The 21,974-nt window shown below is 30.3% G+C and overlaps 1 protein-coding gene and 1 long non-coding RNA gene across 3 annotated transcripts; one reads left to right on the top strand and one right to left on the bottom strand.

The window, feature by feature from the left end:
- Positions 1–1,595: 1,595 nt before the first annotated feature.
- Positions 1,596–6,431, top strand: LOC121219371 (uncharacterized). 2 transcript variants are annotated; one of them, XR_005916096.1, is made up of 4 exons: positions 1,918–2,124; positions 2,435–2,744; positions 5,762–5,813; positions 6,061–6,431. It is a non-coding gene; the product is annotated as an uncharacterized lncRNA (long non-coding RNA). The 2 variants fall into 2 exon arrangements; XR_005916095.1 differs by lacking the exons at positions 5,762–5,813; positions 6,061–6,431 and having other exon boundaries at positions 1,596–2,124; positions 2,435–2,709.
- A 568-nt stretch (positions 6,432–6,999) lies between these two features.
- On the bottom strand, positions 7,000–10,486 carry LOC121219372 (cytochrome P450 85A). Its single transcript, XM_041097427.1, has 9 exons — positions 10,151–10,486; positions 9,749–10,070; positions 9,517–9,666; positions 9,187–9,435; positions 9,012–9,098; positions 8,836–8,914; positions 7,778–7,884; positions 7,577–7,701; positions 7,000–7,482 (listed from the first exon to the last, which is right to left on the bottom strand). The coding sequence occupies exons 1-9, from the start codon at positions 10,342–10,344 to the stop codon at positions 7,395–7,397; spliced, it is 1,401 nt and encodes a 466-aa protein (XP_040953361.1). The 5' UTR covers positions 10,345–10,486; the 3' UTR covers positions 7,000–7,394.
- Between the last annotated feature and the right edge of the window lie 11,488 nt (positions 10,487–21,974).

Consider the following 21,974-nt stretch of genomic DNA (forward strand, 5'->3'; position numbering starts at 1 on the left):
ATGATTAATTTATCTATTTTTTAAGCAGAAAAGACAAAATATTATAAAGAGGACCATCTTAATATTACTAAATCCAAATGCAATATTAAAAGTTTTAAAAGGCAATAAATATATGCATTTCAACCTACAATTGAGAGAAGAAATGTGTTGCCATAAATGTAAATATTCCATCTCTGGAATATATTAATTTTAATGTGTTTTCTAAAAAGAAAATTGACTTTTCCTTGCCAATGAATAACAAGTAGTGGAGTAATTGGGATGCATGTATGTCTACATGAACCTATTAAAAAATGGGTTTATTATTATTTAATTAAATTAAAAGACTAAAATATGAATCCATGTGCTACAAATTTAAACAATATGTGGATTTATTAATAAATGCTGGCATGTTAGTCATTATGGAAATTGTTTTCCCCTGCCTCTTTTATATTTAAATTATAATTAATTAGAAAATTGAATTAAAAATATATGCATGTATCTCGATGAATAGAAGAATATATCTTAGATCTAATATTTTAATCTGATCATTAGTATTGAAGATCGGAGAAAAAAGTTATTTAAATCTTGTTTTGCAGGTTCATGACGTTTAAAATTATTTTTATGAAAAAAGCTGAACTGTAGAAAAAAAAAAGAGATTTCGCTTAGTATAGACAGTGGAAATGGAGAAGACCATGCATCAATGAATCTAACAATCCACTGACTTAAATGAAACTTCGTAGAATGTAGTGACCATTTTATAACTTTTTAAAATTGAGAGACCAAAACATAAAGTTAATAATAATTTAGTAACGTTAGCTATATTTAATCCGAAACTTCATGTTACCCACAAATTCATGAGTTGAATTAAGCTTGTGCAGTATAATTTAGTTGGAGTATCACTTTCCATGATATTTCTTTGTTATTAAAAGATATTACCTCACATGAAAGAAATTGTGTCCCATGTGAAAGTCCATGAAAATGAGATCTCATTCAATGGAAGCTTGGTTTGGCATTAAAGCAGTGTATTTTTTTGGTCAAAGGAAGTTACTTTGTAAACAAAAATGGGGAACTTTCCTTGGGAAAATACTGAACAAGTTCCAAAAAGAGGACAACATTTAAAGCAAAATTGCTTGGATTGTGATTTTTTATTTTTTGAAAAGAAGTTTTGAAGTACAATTCAACGTCATTGATACATTGGTGGGGATTTTTGTTGATTGGTTTTGTCGAAACCGTTTTTTGAAAACAAAAATTTAGTTGTCGACTTTAAAAATAAAACTGGAGTCGTCACCGATCCTTTATTAAGGTGTGATCGGCTCACCTTAAAAATTATTTTGGTCTACGAATTTGAGAAAACGAGTTCGGGAGTCAGTTACGCACGAGGAAGGGTTAGCACCCTCGCAACGCCCAAAATCGGTACCAAATTGATCATTTAATGCCTTAGTGTCGAATGTTAAAAAGATTTTAAAATCAACTCAAATGATGAAATTTGAAAAAGGATAATCAATTGTTCAAGTCATGTAAAGAAATCGAGTCCCAATACGTTAGGGTACAATTCCTCATAATTCCCGAACTTTGAATATCACTTCTATTTTATGTGAAAATCTTCATTTTGAGAAAGTAACATGTCACACCCAATACGTTAGGACACGACAAGTTAAGTTCCCAAAAATGATTTTTATACTCATGCATTTTGAATAAAGAATATCCTCGGTTATCTAGAATTAGTAAAGAAAATCGGAACCCAATACGTTAGGGCTCAATTTCCTCGAAAATTCCCAACCTTGAATATTGCTTTTATTCAAAAAAACTTTTAAATCAAGGGAAAAAAATAATTTTGATATATTGCCAAAACCAAAATATATTTCCCAAAACGGGTATGTTTAAAAAAATGTACAATATGATACAAATATCTTAATTTATAACGTATACGTATAAATATTTGCAAATATACATATACAAAAACAATATAACGTGAACGGCGGCGGTGAGTCGAAAAGCCTCTTTTTTAAAACCCGTTTTAGATCCCCTTCAAAAGCCAAACATCTTTGACCCAAAAAGACGACTCTTGGCCCCCCTTTATCCTCTCGGATCCGACGGCCACGAAGGAGGAGAGCCCTCCGACGGCAAACCCGAAAGGCGTTTCAGGTGAGCCCCGCTCCCTTTTGTTTCTTATTTATTATATGTAAAAAAAAAGAAAAACAAACAGAAAGAGCAAACAAAGGGAAAAAAATCGAATCTAAGAAAAAACCTCCGTTTTGTATTCTGTTTTTTCAAATCTTTTTTCCTTCGTATTTTCCCTTCTATTTTCGTATCTCTTTACACCGAATTCCCCCCCCCCCTTTACATGATTTAAATCGGCCTTTAAATAGCCGAAATGGAAAAGATAAATCAACAAAATCAAAAAAGAGATTTATTCTGTTTTGTTGGCATGATTTTTGCTATCTTGTTGCTGCAGGTACTGTTGGAGGAGACTACGCGCGACGTGGAGGCGCAACTCTCGCGGAGGAGGCCTCTAGCTCCGAGTTGTGCGCCGATTGGGACTGCTGGAGGCGGGGGCTGCTGCTAGGGTTTCTTAACCCTTCCCTTTTCCATTAGTTTCGGGCCTGGCTTAGGAATTGGCTATTGGGCTCGTTTATTAGGCTTGTATTTTTTGTTTGGGTTTATTCGTTAATAGGCCAGGCCAAAATTGGTATTACAGGTTTCATTAAAAGAAATAATTGATTTAACAGACGAGCTATGGATCGACTTCTGAAATAGTGGATGAGGTATTTCTACTCTACATAAATTTAATGCCTAAAAAATTCAACAAAATTTAAAAGGATTTCCTTATAAACATATTTCTTTGCAAAAGGAGTGAAAATTCCTCAACAAATATAATAAGTAAAATGAAGAATCTTACTATCCGGCGTTAAGCTATACTTTTAAAAAATAAAAATGAGAAATGCTAAACCTAAAAAAACAAATTTCTATATCATAAATTTATGCTAATCTAATAATATCGAACTTGATTATTAGTACAATAACATGAAGGAAAATTTTATTTATTATATATATTACACTAGTTAGAGATAAAATAAAAAATAATTAATATAAATTTACACTTAAACTTAGAAAGATGAGTAATAGCTATAGTAAAAAAATATGACCTCTTTAAACTAGGTGAAAAATTTTCCTCCTTTTTATTGAAAATAAGTAATAGAAGTAGCTAAATATTACTAATTGAATTAATTTATTGTTATCTCATATATTAAATTAAGAATATTTTTGTATTCTCATTTTTTATATAGATTTACTTTTTTATTTCTCCTTTTTTTCATTAAATAATTAAAAATATATATTTTTTCAATATTAGAGTTAAAATTATTTATTATCTTTTTTATTTGAAATTATACCAAATTATAATTTTATTAAAAATAAAAATAATAAATAGTGAGAAAAAATGGGTTAAGCCAGCCACCAAATTAAGAAGCCCATAAATTTTGTCAGTCCATCAAAAAAGTCCATTCTGCTAACAAACCCCAGAAAGAAAAAAGAAATATATATAATAGATTAAATGTGTTTATGAGTCAGGTAGTCCAGCCGACCGGATCCGTTTTGGATCTGATTTAGATTTATATTTTTCAGTCTTACAGCGTGTTTGGTTCAGTGTAATAGGTATTCCATTACACTCCGATTACGCGCATATTATATTACCGACCTATTCTGGTGTTTGGTTCGTTGTAATCGGTATTACGCGCCTATTACATTACCGGCCTATTCCCTAAATTCTCTGCTTTTTTATTCCCTTCCCAAATCGACGATTAGCCCTATTACATCCGTCTTCCCAAATCAGTCTCTGTTTTACCCTCCCTCCCAAATCGACCTCCACCCTCTCCTTTTTCTGTCCTCGTTGATTTCTCCTCCCATTTCTTTACCTATTCTCTCTCTCGGTCTCTTTTTTCATTTTTTCCCTGTCATTTGTTGTGGTTTTTGATCTCTCTCGGTCTCTTTTTTCATTTTTTCCCTGTCATTTTGTTGTGGTTTTTGAAATTCACTGCTTCATTAGAGACTGATTTTGAGGTATGAATCTTGAACTTTTCATTTCTTTGTCTGTCTTTGCCTTGGATTGTGGCTGCTTTCATTGTGCTGCTGCTGATTTTGGTACAATATGATATTGTTGTGAATTTCTTATATTGGTTGGTTTTTAGGTGTTTGATTTGTGATAGACTGAACTGGGTTTGCCTTTATCATATCAAGTATAAGCATGTACGATAGTTTTGTATTGTAAATAACACTGCAAAACACAAAAGAAGTTGCTTGTTTAACACAGAGTATCTGATGGTTTTAATGTTTTGGTCATAAAAATATTTGCTTGCATAGACATAATTTCTACCAGAAAAAATTAGACCCTACTTTGGATTCTTTGAAAATTGAATGATATAATTTCAGTTGAAGACAAGAATTTTTTTGCCTGAATAAAACTCTATTGCTTGTTGTTTTCATTAGTTAAATAATAAGAAAGAGGAAAACAACAGCGGGACGAGAAATTAGTGCATTCCATTGTTTGAAATTGAGTTAGAATTGTCTTCTAAAGGCTAGGACTGATCTAATTTGCTTTCTGTCACCTGATCAAAGAGCAAAATTCTATGAGGGACAAGGTTTTAGTAACATAAAAGGAGAAAGAATGTTAAAAGTCCTGGCATGCATAATCATATATCATTTAAGTTTCATCTTAGGCCCTAAAGAATGTTAGGTCCTCTGACATGCTAAATTATTTCTATTTGATCAACTAACATAGATGAATATGCAAAGAAGCTTTCTTCTTTTATGCTAAATTATTTCCATTTGTCACGATGTGCATGGTTTATGCTAATATCTTTTATCTTTTAAGTATAATTTAAATCTAGGCCTTAACGTAAGGTAAAGTTCCCTATTATTTGAGTAGTTTTGTTGCTGCTTCTGTTGTCATTTAAAAATATGATTTCCAAAGGCAAGTATTAATATGACCATGGTCCTCTCCTGCTCTTGAATTGAAGAAATAAAAGAAAAAGGAAAGTTTCTTGTGTGATTGTTAAGCATCCAACCTAAAACCAATTGCCAATAGGTGAGGGGCTCAACTTGGATATAAGGTCACAAGAAACATGAGATTTATTAGATGTGATATAATACCAAATAACACTCCCCTTTATGTGTTTCTCAACAAGGGCCTATACACGGACAACCTCACAAGGGGTGGTTGACCCCACATAGGGTTAGGCAGGAAGAATAGATCACGCATTGGGTCTAATACCATGTTAAATAAGGTGATGATAGTCCTAAAAGCTTAAGCATATAGGAAATGGTCCAACCATTATATTTAAGTTTCAACAATGATGAACATAATTCTTAAAAAAATGAAGAAAATATAGTTTTTATTGATGTGATTACCGAATAGCAAGTCTTATTATTGCCATTGCTCTCTCTTCTTCATCCCTCAATAGGAAAGGATTGGACCTGCTAGTGATGAAAATTGTTATTCTATCAAGTCTATTTCATTTACTATTAAACTGATTAAATACTATATCAAAGGGATCTTAAATTTCATCAATCTTCAGCCTTAGCGCATGAGAGTTTTGTTACTTTAAGTCAATGACAAGGTGTCCCCATATAGACACATGAACTAATCTAGGGCAGCAAAAGAAGAAAAACAAAATGTAATTGACCATAAAACCTGTTTAGATCTCCTTCGATGTCTCCTCTTTTTTAAATGCAGTTGAAATTTCTTTTCAATATTTACATCATCTTCCTCTTTTCTATTCTGCAGATAGAGCCAATCCCAAGTGGAAATCTGCCTCCTGGTTTTGATCCTGTTGAAGGTTTGCTATTTTTTTCTTGCTTGGATTGTTTCAGATTTGCAAGATTTTGTTTGCTAGTCACCCAATGAAGGAGGATGAGTGATGAACAATTAAATCATATAAATATCAAGAAAATTTTGTTTGTAATGGTGGATTGCATGGATATCCCCCTCCCACAGTTTAAAATATCAATGACAAGTATTAGTTTATGCATCTCTCTCTTTCTCCATTGGAAATGTCATTCGTTTTATTTTTTTATCTTTTGCAGGTGCAAAAGCTAATGGGTTCAACACCATTGGATCTTGCCAAGTTTAATATGGTACAGAGTGGAGAAATGAGCCGTAATGCTCCCTGTCCATGTGGTTCCAAGAAGAGATACAAAAGGTAATTTGGCACACTATTTCCCAGCGATCTGTGTTGCTGTGAGTAGCTCATAACCTGGACGCAGTGCTTAAGAGATTTTATGTCCTCAACCACGGAATGTTTTTCCAGTGCCAAGTGTTGTTCCCTTCAAGTAGCACAATTTGTTTATCATCTTTCATAAGAAGTTTCGCTTTGTGAGCTAGTTTCATTTTGATACTTATATGTTGTTGGGGTCTACTTTAGCATCTAACTTTACAAGTAGGTCTATTTTGACTATGAATTTATATTCCATCCAAATTTAATGATGTGAGACAATCTTAAAGTTTTATGTCAATAAAATTTTATACATTTCAAGTTCAAAGATTAAAATATATCTAATTGTCAAGTTCAATTATTAAAGAGTTATGTCAATAAAATTTTATATATTTCAAGTTCAAAGATTAAAATATATCTAATTGTCAAGTTCAATTATTAAAGTGGACAAAAAATATACAAGTACTAAAATAAACTTAATTGTCAAGTTCAGGTCAAGTTCAGGTCAATAATGAATTAACCTTTTGGGCGAGTCAAGCTTGAGCCTAGAAATATTTTGAAAACGAGTTTCAGCTTTACTCAACTTATGAATACCTCTAAATATCACTAATTATTATTATTATTATTATTTAAAAAAATGTAGTTTTTAAATAGTTTTCTGACTAGTGTATATCGTTTTCAAAAATTTTATAGTATAGATACGTAGAAATGGTTTACATGCTCCTTTGGAGATCATTGTAGCTTTGGCATACAAAAAAGATAATTTATATTTCCAAACTCTCAATTTCAGAAAATTCACAATCTAGTCATCTCTTGTTAACATCATTTTGTCTTCCCTTTTGATTACTGTTAAGCCCATTAGATTCAGAGTCCAAATCAGCAGTTCCGATAACCCGAACCGACATTGCATAAGATATTTCGGATCATATCCAGCTTCTTACAGCTTGAGCCCTTGAGAAAAAAAAATGGTTCGTACCATTAACCACCAAACCCCTCAATAAGAAAACATCGTCCCATCCACTAATGTGTCCGACCGGATCTATACAACCCAAGTGAGGGAAAATCCGGCTTACGCAGCCTTTTGCACTTCAGTCTAACTTAAGTGCCGGAGTGTGTTCTAAAATCGAACTCCAACCCTAAACCTCTTTTTGTTTTTTCAACTCAACAAATCATTATATCATATGTACATATACATGTCTTTAATAGTTAGTAAGATGAAACCCTAATGTTCAGTCCATTTGGTGCTTCAACTCTTGGAAATTTCATCAATTTTTCTCCCCCAATTTCTTCCCATCTGCACTCCAAAAAAGAAACCCATTAATTAAGATCATTAACTTTGTTAAACAAATGTATTTTCGGATTAGAAAACAGTGATTAAATTATGTTACCTGTATCTAGTTATAAAATAATGAAGAAATGTTGAAATTTCTGCAATTCCTAATTCTTTTCCAGGACATTGCCTTGTACCTCCTCCAAATATCAAGAAATTACTTTGAGATTCCAAGCTTTTGTCCTACATTCATTAATACTTTCATATCATTGATAAAAAAATTAAATAAAAAAATGAGAAAAATATGATCATTACTAACCATCCATCTCCATGGATTGAAAGCTAATGGATCAGGATAGATGAAAGGATCATAGTTTATCTCTCTTGTATATACGTAGATTCTCCATCCTTTAGGGACCACAAATCCTGACAAAAAGAAAAATGAAAAATTGGGGATTAAGTTTGTGATTTGAACCCACAAATTTATGTTTTGAAGTGAACAGGCAGTGCTACTAGACCAAAAGCTGGGATTCAAGGTTAAGTATGTTATTGAACTTTAAAGTGACAAAGGCCCACCATTTTATCTAGAGGGCCAATGAAAATCTAATCATTCGGCTAACTGAGTTTCTAAAGAAAAAGTTTACCTTGATATATATATACATTGAAAAAGCTACCTTTCTTTTAAGAAAATCATTGAAAATAAGACCATGAATGATCCATAGGGATTGCCTGGCTGGATTGGTAGGCATTCCATGTAAATCATGATAGACCTAAGGTCCACATAGGGAAGATCATTTCATGTCCATTACGTTTTCCTTTTTACACACATACACGTATATACACACTATGGGTTAAATCACCATTTAGAGCCTAAAATTGGTAACTCTCACATTGGGATCTACACTTTTTATTATTTTAAGTTAGTCCTTAAATTTGATAATTGTTCTCATATTGGGGCTTAAACTTTAGATAATTATTCCCACGTTGGGCTTGGCAATTGTTCCCATATTGAGATTTAAACTTAGCAATTGTTCTCACATTAGAACCTTATTTTAGGGCTTCCAAGGAAATATCAAAGATTAACTTAAACTAAAAAAAGTTTAGGCTCTAATGTGAGAGCAATTGCCAAATTCAATGACTGATTTGGGCAAAAAATGATTTAGGGTCTAATATAAGAGTAGTTGCCAAGTTCAAGGACTAATTGACCAAAAAGTGATTTAATCTAATATTTATATTATATATAACTTTTGCAAAGTGCAAACTCAGCTTCTTGAGCCCATAAAGCTCATATTACAAAAGGTAAGGACCAAAAAGAATTATTTTCAATATATGGATCCCACACTTTAATAATATATATATATTTAAATGCTCACTTACCATTTAGTTCCATTTCTTCAGTAGTTTTCCTTAAAACCCCATTAACAATAGTAGCTAATCTTGAAGTCTCAAAAATCACCTGCATAAAAAAACAAAATCACTATTTAGTTCAAAAGAAATTACTCATTAATAAAAATAATTGTCTAAAAAAAAAAAAACCCCACAAATTTTCTTACAGCTCTAGTGAACTTCATTGGCTTAAGATCATTCCATTCAATCGGGTCCTCTGGTCTTTTCTTTTCTCTAAGTGCCATATGTTCTTTCTGTAAATTTGTTCATCAATAAGTCAAAAAAATTTCATTACCAAGATATGAAGAACATGTTTTCTTTTCTTTTTTTTTTGTTACTTACTCTTAGTTCTTCAAGAATAGATGGATGATCGTGTAGGTACTTAACGGCCATCATCGATGTCGTCGACACGGTCTCGTAACCAGAATACAAGATGGTAATGATTTGATCAATGATCTCATCATCACTTAACTTGTATCTATTATTATCATCTTTGCTCATCAAGTAAGCAAGCATGTCCTTGTGTGATTCTTGATTGCCTCTTCTCTTTTCTATTAGTTGTTTTAGTATTGTAAGTATAATTTTCCTTGCCTGCAAGGTGATAAATGAACAACTTAATCGACTTGAGACTATGGAATGTAATGAAAAACGAAATGCTGATGGATTTTTTACCTTAAGTCCTCGTCGATAATTGGTACCGGGGAGATCGATAGGCAGCGATAAAGTCCCCAACACTAATTTAAAGAACTCAGGCATGAATTCTTGTGCTATTGAAGTTGATTCAACACTTGCAATTTGTTTAAGTGATGATAAAAATGCCATCTACAGACATACACAAAAATACATACTAGAAAAACAGAGGAAAACACCTATGAACTAATGCAAAGCTGTAAAAGAAACAAACCTGTTTGGTCTTTTCTTGAATGTCAATGATTTTATTATCCCAATCACTCACAAAATTTCTCATGAATTCATCTATTTTAGGCAAAAGTTGTTGTTTAATCATAGTAGGACTAATGAGAGCAAGCAAAGCTCCTCTCATTTGTTTATGAGTAGAACCATGAACAGCTGCAATGTTACATTTACCCAAGATATCTAACATGGACTGTGGATAACCAGGAACAAGACCTTTAGCTTCATTCATTAGTATATATCTATTAAGCTCTGGATCCATGGAAACAGCTGTAGGACATCCTAGTATATGTGATTTGAAGAAACTCCCATACCTGTAAGAAGGACCAAAATGAAAAAAATTACATAATGTTTGAGAACATTTGAAATGAGAGCGGGGGAGGGGGCAGTTTACCTTGCTCTTTGGTTTTTCATGAAATTAGGACCTTGTTTGAGAAACTCTGTGGTTTCACCAAAGATTGGCCAACCCATAGTACCAGGAGGCAAACCTTTTTTACTGAACTTAAGTTCATTCCATCTTAACAAAGCAGTGCATATAGAAAGGGCCAGAATGAACAGCAGTACCAAAACCACCATGAAAAGAGCCATTGTTTTTTTTCCTTTCTTTTTAAGATCTCCAAAAGCTCTGCAAAAATGGTTATCGGAGTTCCCTCATAAGTCTACATATACTAAAGAGGTGCACACACACCCATATATATATAGGACTGTAAAGTGTTAAAACCCATAGTCCCACACACCCCTCTCTCTATGTATAGTCCGTTGACAGATAAAAGAAATATAGGCTGAACCATGCAGCTCATTAGGAAAGGACCCTACACCTTAAAAAAAGATTTTCAAGGAAAGTATATATATTTATTTTAAACATATTTAAAAAAAAAAAGAAAAAGAAAAAAGAAGAAGAAACAGACTATGCAGATTAAGATATAATTCATTCTTCAAGAATACGGGGGCATGAATGTTTGTTTGATAGTTAAGATTTTACAGTCTTCTACCAGTAGAAGTAAAAGTAAATTAATGTCAATAGTGAAAGAGCAAACCGATTTTTTAATTAAAAATTTTAATTTATTTTTACTATTAAAAATTAATACTCTCAAATATATAAAAACTAATGTTTAATTTTTTAAAATAAATAAAATAAAATATAATTTAGCTTTAAATGAAAGAACTGCATTGGGAGAATGAACCCAATTCTTGTCTATTTCTTCACATATATATGTGTGTATGTATGGAATTACAAAGAAATTATTTGGATATAATTGGTATGAAAACTAGATGAAAGATGCAACTAATTCAGTCAAAGTAAAATAAAGGTAAAGGTAGGAAATGTGTGATGAGGGTAAGAAGCACATGCATACCACCCTATTGGACCTAAAAATTATATATCTCTCTATATTACATAATATAATATATTATATATAAACTTACTTCCAAAGCACAGTGCTTCACATGTCTGTCAACAAGATCTGTTCATGGATATACAAAAAAGACCACTAAAAGACAGGCTCTTGGTTACCATGTGAATAAGTGAAGAGAGAGATAGAGAAAGGGGTTTGGTTCCATTGTAACTACTAGTTTCAAGCTTTTGACTGCCCCTCTTTGGCTAAAAGTACCATGGGCGTTTTCTTTATTAGGGGTTGAGTGTTTTTTTAATACTCATGGTTAAGAATTGGTTTCTATACTGTCTAATGGAACATTATTTTAATACCCAAAGGAAAATTTATTTTGAAAGCTTGAAATTAATTTTTTATTATTATTTGTGTCTCAGGTTTGTTTTCAACAGAGACTAAAAAATGGAAAAAGAAGAGCAAACAGTACATTTTACGGACTTAGATTGATTACGTGAAGAAGTTGAATTCTTTTGCTTTCTTGTTTTTGATTGATTGTACTTTTAACACATTTATAATTATAATTTTGAAATTTCATTCTCCACGAGATTTTATTCATTTAATTAATTTGATATTAACATCCAAATATCTAAAATTTCATCCATTTTTTGTTAATTCATTGTATATAAATTGTTGAATTATTATGGGATTGGATTAATTTTTCAATTTTCGTAAAATAAAACCGAGGGGGCTAAATTCTCCATTTTTAGCATGCTATTGAAATATAATGGGGGAAAAAGAAAACACTAAGCATTTGTCTTGATGTAAAATTGGAATCAAGAAAACCCTGAATTTCTTTTCCAAGAATTAAAGTCATTTCTTAGGTAGAGTTTAATTAATTATCATTCAAACAATCTTTTCATTACCTTCAGTAAACATCTTTGGATATTTGTGATCAATTCCGAATCATATTATTTTATTAAAAAAATATTGTTAGGAGAGAGAAAAGAACCCCAAGAAATTGTCTCTAAACCATTTTTTATATATAAATAATGGACTTTTTCTTAAAAATTAATTCCCAAAGTATATATTAAATATTAAAAGGCACAATGTTTATAGTTTTTTTATCGATATTGTACTTTTTAAAAGAGTCAAATTATTTTTTTAATAAAATATTAAAATTTTAAATAAGGTAGTCCGCATGAGAATGCATATATAGTTCATGTTATTTTTTAAACTTTTATGAACTTATATCATTTTTTATTTTATATTTTGAATAAGTTTTAAATTATTTGTTCTCGTGATTATAAAGTAAATAGTATCATGTAAACATAAAGTACACATAAATAATCACGTAGATTATGACACCAATATCGTTAAAAAATTAATATTTTAATCTTCATTTTATTAAAAAAAAGCGATTTAACAATTACTATAAAACTAAGAAAGAGAAAAAAAAAAGGTTTAAAAAGTAATTCTTATTTGTTAAAAATAAAATGAGGTCACCACTCAAATCATAATTATGCAATAATTATATAGAAAACGATTTAGAGAAAAAGGAAGCATGGTTTAAATCCAAAAAAGGGTACAATGAAAATTTGGAGGTTTGCAATTAGAATAAGATATTAAGGCTAGTCTTATACACTAATCACATCAATTGACTAAAAATAATAAAGATTGTGGATTTGGAATTTTGCTAATACATTACTTTTTTTGTAATTGCGTGGAAGATTTGGATGTTTTATTATTTTTGATTGATTGGAATATAAATAAATATGTATGTATGAGACAACACAATCCGACCATTGCCCTGAATTTGCTTAATTTTTCCGAAATTTCAGGGACATTTTTTTTTGTTTTAATCTTTCATAATTAGTAGGGCATCAAATAAATTGCATATCCTTAAAAAAAAAAATATGAAGTTGGCATTAAAATAGCAACTTTAATCCTTAAGTTAGGGCAAGATGTGTGCTTTTTCAAAGCTTTATTGACTACACTACTAATCAATTGAATATTAGTTGAATTCACAATCTTTTAATATTGTTGATTTAAAGGTAAACGTATTATAGAGAATATTGTATTCTATTTTATCTTTCTTATTAAAAAATTGGTAAATTGATTCATGTACATTAGATCAAATAGTAAATTGATTTTTTTGTTAAAATTATCATCCATCTCTACTATTAAAAATTGATCTCTGTATCATAATGATATACATGCGACATGCTACGTGTAATTGTTTGATTATTTTATTAGGTACACTAATTTTTAACAGTAGAAATGGATGAATTTTTGAACAAAAAAAATTAGTTTACTCTTTTTGTGTGTGTGTGGATAATAACATAATAATACTATATCCAGGGTGAAGCCAGAAAATTTTTTGAGGGGAGCCGAAATAAAGTTGTATATTTTTATGATAGCAAAAGTGAAATTTCATTATTTTAATAGCCTCTATCTTTATAATTTTTAAATGATTAAATCAATTTTTTTCTCATTTTGGGGGGGGCAAAGTGTAATTTTACCATATATTAATTTAAAATTTTAAAATTATAAAAGGGCTAAAGGTAAAAATTTACAATTTAGGAGGAACTGGGGCCCCTGCCAACCCCCTTGGTTTCGCCCCTGACTATATCAAATTAAAGTGAACAAAAAACACCCAAAGCCATGTATTGCTCAAGCGTGTCAATTAACTGCCTAATCACATCTTCGAGCACCTGCATACCAACAAAAGCCATTTTGGTTATAAAATCAGTAATTTGATTACACTCCTTAGGCACATGACTTATCATCCAATGATTTTTGCTTTGTAGCATTTGCTGAATTGACTATAAGACTAGTTTACTATTTAATCTAATATGTAAAAATAATTTACTCATTTTTCAAGTAAAAAAGACAAAACATAATCTAATTTTTAATATAAAGACCTTCATAATAGTTTTAGTTAGTTTTTAAAAATTAAGCATTAACAAAAAGTCACTAATTGAAACTTGGGTAAAATTATTGATATCCAATGAGGATATTATTTAATAAATAAAATTTAAATTACATTTGGAAGATATTAAAAATTATTTTAGTATATTTTTGTTAAAACTTTGAAGAATTTTGACATTGCTTATTCCAAGCGAACCCATAAATACTTTTAATACAAATACAATACATAATATAAAGTTAAAAATAAATAATCTCCTAAAATTGTAGCCTACATTCATAAACTTTAAAATTTTTCATCATTGGTATTGTGTTAAAAATTATAATTTTTAAACTCCAATAAAATAATGACACCTCATTATTTTTTAAAAACATAAAATTAATATTATACATTCTCTAATTCAATTTAATTTTAGTTAAAACATTTAAAATCAAATAAGTGAAATTATTGAAAAAGAAAAAAAGGCATTAGCAAATTTTATTTATAGTTTTAAATTGTTCATGTAAATTGCTCCTCGGCTTTGCCTTTACAATCTCATTTTCCTAGTTACTGTCTTCCCCACACCGCCCTTTCTTCAAGCTCAATCTTTTATTACCTCCACCACCATTTCTGTTTTCTTCAGTAATGCTGCCATTTTCACCTTTAACTTCATCACTCTTCTTCATTCTAGTTTCCCACATAAAGCCTTCACCTCTGCCCAAACTCAAATCCATCTCTTTCTCCCCTATTGCTAATGGCTTCAACGACTTCTTTTTTTTCAACAATTTGACTTATTTGATTTTAAATGTTTTAACTAATATTATCATTATTTAATTTTTAGGATTATCTTAATATTAGTTATTTCGGTAAAGCATGTGTGAATTTAAATTTACATAAATTAAAACTTAAATTAATCAATATACAGAGAATAAAAGCTTAAAATTCTCAAATTATTGTTCTTGAGATTTTTGTTTTAAATTTTAAAAAATCAAAATTTTTCTCAATACTTTTATGATGAGATTAATAATTAAATTTGTCAATGAATCTGGATTCTCCTCAAGAATATTTAATTGTGGTGTTCGTGTGAGTGGCGACATTGAAACGTGTGCAGCCAGGATGGTCCTTTTGTTATCGAAACATTCATCTTTGCATTAAATTAATACTAAATAGGCTGCTGCCGGTGGTAGCAGCAACCACCCAACCATTTTGCATTTAATCAAACCAATTTTTTTCTTAATTTCTGATATAATATAATATTCAACTGTGTCAATTGGGTTATCCATTTTTTAAACTTTAAACTATGTGAATAAAATTATTTTATTCTTAAAATGGTTAGTTTAACCGTAATGTAAAATGTTAGATCTTATGTGACATGATTTAAAATAAAAATGATAAAAACATTAGTTTTGAGGTTCTGAAACTTTTATAAAAACTGATGTTCACTCTATCTTTTTCTTAGTTTTACTTTATTTTTAGTTTTTAATTTTAAAATTATGTCACAACATTTTATTTTTCTTTAAAATTTTTATTAAATTATGCCATATAAAATTTTACGTGTCACTTAATGATTAAATTAACAGTTTTAATAATATGATTAAAACATTTTAAAATCATAATTTGAAAATATCCAAATGCAATTAACTCTTATTATTCATTAAAGTTTAAAGTGATTCTTGAAAAGGTACATATATATATAAATTTTAAATTATGATTCCCTTTTTACATAAAAATAATTATTCACGGTGTTGCAAATAATCCCTTTTTCTTATGGGTAATCTAGGTTTCAAAATGATCGAATAAAATCATGAAAGAAAAGGCAAATTACACAAATCTTTTGGGCCTAATCAAACGTGTTTATATTGAGGTAAAATGACATATATGAGATTTTTTATTAAAATTTCTATTTTTTAATAATTATCCAATAAAGAAACTCCACAAGTAAATTTTAAAAAAATGGTCACTTGGTATTAAAATAAATAAAAATTAAATAATCAAAACATATCTTAACCCTACTTATAAAATTAAAATCAGCTTTGTTAAAACTTATTTAATCTCTTATTTATTCCAAAATTGATATTGACTTTTTGTTGAAGTTGATGGCTTGTCTTGAAGTGGAAACAGATGGTGACTTGAAAGAAAGTGTAGGATCCATTTGGGATCCTTAGAAAAGGGTTTGACACTAAAGAAAAATATATGCATTTCATTCTTGCTTTCAAAAAAATTTTCAAGTAGTTTGAAAAAATAATAATAAAAGATTGGGTTTTTAATGGCCAAGAATCATCTGTCTTAATTCTTACTTTTAATCATATTTACTTTAATGACAAATTTGAATTATTACAATTTTATCACATGCAAATCCCTTTTTATATTTATTTTGATTTCAATCTAATTACTACTTTTAATAATAATAAAAAATATTTATTGATAAGATTTTAGTTTAATGACAAAGTTGGTTTATTTATGCAAATATTTATTTTTATTTTAGTGAGATTGAGTACAATTTACCCTTTCAAAAGAAATAAAGTTTTTAATGGCCAAAAAGTGATTCTTAGTTTTAATAATAAAAATGGTATTTACCGATAAAATTTTAGTTTAATGAGAGTTGAATTATTGGAATTTCATTATATTTATTATGATTTTAGTTTATTACATTTTGAGGAAATGAAAAATATAATAAATTTTTTTTGAAAGAAAACGACAATATTGATTGGTTAGAAATGGAGCAAGGCCTTAATCTCAAATTTTATTGCTTGTTAATAAAAAAAGCATATTAAAAGTTCACAAAATTTTCAAAAGAAATTTGAAATACAATATTTAGTCGATTTTAATATAAAATACTGTAAAGAAATATTGCCGACACAATCAAAAGAAAATTTTAACACATCTTGAAACACCCTCTATATTTGGTTTAAAAAATAAGATTAAGTCAAACTGATATTATAAAAAAAAATTAAGGGAATAACAAATTAAAATTACAATTCAATCAATTAAATGATATACTAAATCATAAAACCTTTTTATTCTAACAGTTGCATGTCTAGTCGATAAAAAAGAATGTTTACCCAGACGCACACATGCAGCTCACAATTTGAGTACAAAAGTTGTGATGTCCAGTTGTTGCACTTGCACGAGGGCCTCTTTTTTTGTTTTCTTCTGCTTTTTTTTTTAAAGATTATTTTTCCAATTCATTATCGACTAATTTCCAGCCCTACGCACATATATAGTTTTTTATTGGTTCAACAGATTCTTTGTGATTCAACTATTATATGATGTTTGTGATTGAGATCTTAGATTTAATGGTAAGGTTTTGAGATTTCATGTAAATTATTTGTGGGGGTTTTTTAAGATTTTACTACGCTTTAATTAAATTTTCTGATTCTACTTTAAGTTTTATTGTGTTTGTATTATAATAATTTGATTTTAATAATAATTATTTGAATATGTTTTATTTATTATTATACTTATACTTATAATTATAGTTGTAATATTTTTTTGTAAAAAAAATCTCATTATATGAATTTTATACAATATTAGGTTAGATGAATTATCAAATTTCAATGCAAGTGATTTGATTAACTTATTTAATCTAATTTCACCTACGTAGGCAGAGAGCTAGAGAAAGTTATGATGGTAAGGAAGACAGGGTGTTAAGGTTGAGTTCTTAAGGTTGCTAGAGGGGAGAGATCCTTTCTTCATCGTTTCTCAGGGTATTTATAAGTGGGAGGCCCTGGGTCTGGTAGTGCCATGTCATTGATAGTACGAGTGGTGGCTCGCTCATGTGATTAGCCAAGTGGGCCAATTGTCCTTAAGCGTGGTATTGTTCTAACATTCCTTTTGTTGAGGTAGTATAAAGTTGCTACTCCTCAATGGTCCTTCGGTAGTCCCCGTAGTCCCCTCTTGGAGATAAAGGCATTCCCACTAAAAAGTTGATAGTATAGAGGACGAGACATGCAAGTGGCTAGCTATTGGGTGATGTAGGGTGAAACTCCAGTCGGACGATACAAGGTAGAAAGTCATCCAACGGTGTCTCTCAAGTCTCAAATAGCCACCTATGGTGCCATGTGTTTGAGAGGTGTAGGTATTACAATTGTCCCCCCCTAAATCAAAAGGTAGGTTATAAAATGGCTTGTTTTAAAACCTTTCGTAGGCAATCGTAGCGACTGGTAATTGACATAGAAGAAGTGGCAAATGGTTCAAAATACCAAAAAGTACTTGTGCGTGCCAAGGATGTTGCTGGAGATGAAGAATCATTTTGAAGATTCTAAGACATTTGCATTAAATGAAAAACTAAGTCACAATTTATGGGGAGGGGGCCAATGATGAATCCTGTTATTATAGGTGGCACGTGTCCTGATGGCATTGGCTGTAAAGTGTTGAGACAATTGCATTATGCCCCTTACACCTTTCGGACATATGGCACCACGAGAAGGAACTTGAGAGACACCTCTGGATGACTCTCTGCCTCGCATCACCCGACTGGTAGCACCTATACGCCTCGTCCTCTAGATTACTCATTTTTTAGCGAGAATATCTTTATCTCCAAGAGGGGACCATCAAGGGACCATTAAAGCGTAACAATCTTATAGTACCTTAGCAAAGGGAATGTTAGAGCAGTACTACACTTGAGAATATCTGGCCTGCACTTGGCCGATTGCATAAGCGGACCACCACCCATATTGTTGGTGATGTGGCACTACTAGACACGAGACCTCCCCTTATAAATACCCTGAAGAACGATGAAGAAAGGATCTTTCCCCTCCTACAACCTTAAGCTCTTAACCTTAACACTCTATCTTCTTTACCATCCCAGTATGTCTTACTCCCACCTTACTTTGACTCTCCACTTATTTATGTGAACTGACCTCTTTGTGACCACCACCCTCTCCTCCCATCCCCTTTCTTGTTGAACACTTCTATCAACAATAATGTTGGCCAAAATAACTTTTGATAATTTTAATAACACTAAAACCATAAATTTGGCCAAAAATAGCACTTACATGATAAAACGAGTTGCAATAAAATTTGAAAGTAATTAAAATAAGTTTAGAGTCGGTAGATTTTGAAGAATATATAAAGGAAAAGATGCATGAGAAAAAAGGCAAAACATTGCCACCAAGTGTTAAGGTCATATAAGTGTGAAGGTCATGGTATCTTTAAGTTAAATTCATAGCGGCTTATAATTATCAGAATATTTTGAAAAATATTTCTAAAAACTAATTTTTTAAAATTTTTTAATAAAATGGTTTGTTCAGAGCAGTAAAAAGAAAAAAGAAGAAGTGGTTTGTGGGGTTTTAATTCATATGATGATTGAGTGCACGTGTGGTTACTTCTGTCCACGTGCACTTGTTTTGTTCACTGATTTTTTCACCTATCATTTATTAACAGCATATTTTAAATATAAAAACAAATATCTGAATTATTTGGAATGGATCCCTCTTTTCTTTTTTACCTTTCTTATCCTTCTTGCCACTACTTCACAAATAATAGGGTAATTTATATTAATACCCATTGTATTATTAGTATTTTCTTTTGTCACCCAACTATGAAAAATTACAAAATCACCGCTTAACTATTTAATTTTATCTTTTCTGGTCACTAGCTAGTTAACGTCAAAATAGAAACAATTAAAAATCCAAGATAGTTAGGTGACCATAGAATATAACTTTTCATAAGTCAAGTGATCAAAAAGAATTTTATTAATAGTTGGGTAACTATTTTATAATTTTTCATAATTGAGTGACTACTACTATAATTTACCTAAAAGAATAAAATCCCAATTTTAATTAGAATTGTATTTGAATATTTTAATTTCACAACTAAATTTAAATATTATCATATGCTTTTATTTTTTTTATTATACTTCAAATAGGATATATGTCTTTTTTTTTAATTCTACTTATAAAATTTAAAAACTCTATCGACAAAATACCAAATAATTTTTATTCTAATTTATCTTTTTTGTCTTTTTCAATAATTTTATCTTATAAAATTAAATAAATAACATGTATAAATTTTGATTCATTTATTTTTTTTAATATTATCTAAAATTACATGAAAGCGTTGTATCCCTACAAAATTTATTAATTTCACTAACAATTAACTAATAATTTTTTTATACATGAGATAAAGTAACACTTAGTCTAATGCCACATCATATACTTTAATGGAATCCAAATTCAAGGATCAAATCGAAAGAAGTGGTCAAATTTTAGGACTAACGTGGGTCATAACAAAATTGGGGATCAAGCTGAGAAAAATTACTAAATTCAAGGATTCAATGCTGCTTTATTCATTTATGGTAAAAATATCGGAGGCCATTGTACTAAAAGACGGATTACATTTTACCTCTTCTACTCACAGATAGACAAATTAGTCAAGGTACAATAGATTAAAGAGCAAATTGATCATTCCTAAAAATTTCATATATTTTTATTGTTGAAAACGAGTCGATAAACATCGACATAAGGAACACGTGACACGTCAAATATAACTGTTTGGTTATTCTGTCAGTCACACTAATTTTTAACAATAAAATCAAATAAAAATTTTAATAAAAAATTAATTTACTCTTTGACGTAATATTCATAGACAAAATTACTTTTTCTTTTTTAGTAAAAATGACAAAATGTCAAATACTTTTATGGTAGTTTTACCTTCATTTATATATATTATACAGCGGCGAATGCGACAAAAGGGAGTTCACGTGTGGTGGTCCATCCTCATTCTTGGACATATCAACCTTATATAATGCTTACATCACTTTTGTTTTAAGCCCTCAATGCACACGCGTACATATATATTTTAATGTTTACATGTGTGTGTGTTTGTAAATGGATTCTGATACTCTGCACCAAACAAGTTGCCATGGATTTTTACACTTTGGATACCGCCAAGGCCAAGCAACTCATCGGTGCTGCCAATTCCCATATATTTATTGCTTATGGAAGGCACAGAAACTGAATCAATGACATGCTTGTCTCGTCACATTACAATCAAAACCTCATTTCATCACCATACATGTATTATATTTGGGGTAAAAGTATCGATATATTGTATTAAGTGTTAAATTGTATTTTATTTTTTATTTTAAAAATGAGTAGATTAATTACTATATGTTAGATCAAAAGAGTAATTTGATCATTTTTGTTAAAATTTCATCTATTTTTACAGTTAAAATTGACATGATTGATTGAATAACTAAATAGTTACACTTGACGTGTGTTAGGAGTAACAGTTTCTGTTATTAGTTAGTAAGTTGTTAAGTTTTCGGTTAGTAGTTACTGGTGAGGTTGCATGTACTGCATGCATTAAATACCCCTTGTAATCAGCATTATGAAAAATGAATGAAGAATGATTTCATTAAGTTGTTGAAAGTTTAGCATGGTATCAAGAGCCAAATTTTTTTTCTCATCAAATAGTTTTGTTGTTTTTTTGTTTTCTCATGGAGCCAAGTGCAGATACTCCGCATAATTCTTCAAATATTGGTGGAGCAACTCAGTCGCAGGATCTTGGCGTTGGTGGATCTTCAACCGTTCAATATTTTACCAAGCATGACACGGTCAAACTTGCAGACCATAATTTCTTGCTGTGGAAACATCAGTTGTTGCTGATTCTTGAAGGATATGGGCTTGAAGGCTTTGTTTTGGGCACGGTTTCTGTTCCTCCTGCTGTTCTTGTAGAGGCTGATGGTCGTGTTGTTGATAATCCTCGTTTTCTTGTTCATAAGAAACAGGATAAGTTTCTTGCTGCTTGGCTTGTTTCGACTGTCACGGACGAGGTTTTGGTTCATCTAACTGCAGCTAAAACGAGTCTTGATATTTGGAATACCATTGAAAGAAGGTTTGGCGCTACGTCGAATATTAAGATCTCGAGTATGCGTCATGCATTATACTCGATCAAGAAAGGTAGTTTAAATGTTAAAGAATATTTGCATAAGGTCAAGACTCTTACTGATAGCTTAACAGCTGTTGGCAGTGATGTTACGG

This window comes from Gossypium hirsutum, chromosome D07, assembly GCF_007990345.1.
Source record: "Gossypium hirsutum isolate 1008001.06 chromosome D07, Gossypium_hirsutum_v2.1, whole genome shotgun sequence".
NCBI lineage: Eukaryota > Viridiplantae > Streptophyta > Magnoliopsida > Malvales > Malvaceae > Gossypium > Gossypium hirsutum.

Bases quoted from the DNA above. Each gene is read 5' to 3' on its own strand.
- LOC121219372 (XM_041097427.1), bottom strand. From the start codon at position 10,344: ATGGCTCTTTTCATGGTGGTTTTGGTACTGCTGTTCATTCTGGCCCTT. The intron at 10,071-10,150 runs GTAAACTGCCCC...TCCTTCTTACAG, and splicing joins ATGAAAAACCAAAGAGCAAG to GTATGGGAGTTTCTTCAAAT. The intron at 8,915-9,011 runs GTAAGAAAATTT...TTTTTTATGCAG, and splicing joins CAATGAAGTTCACTAGAGCT to GTGATTTTTGAGACTTCAAG.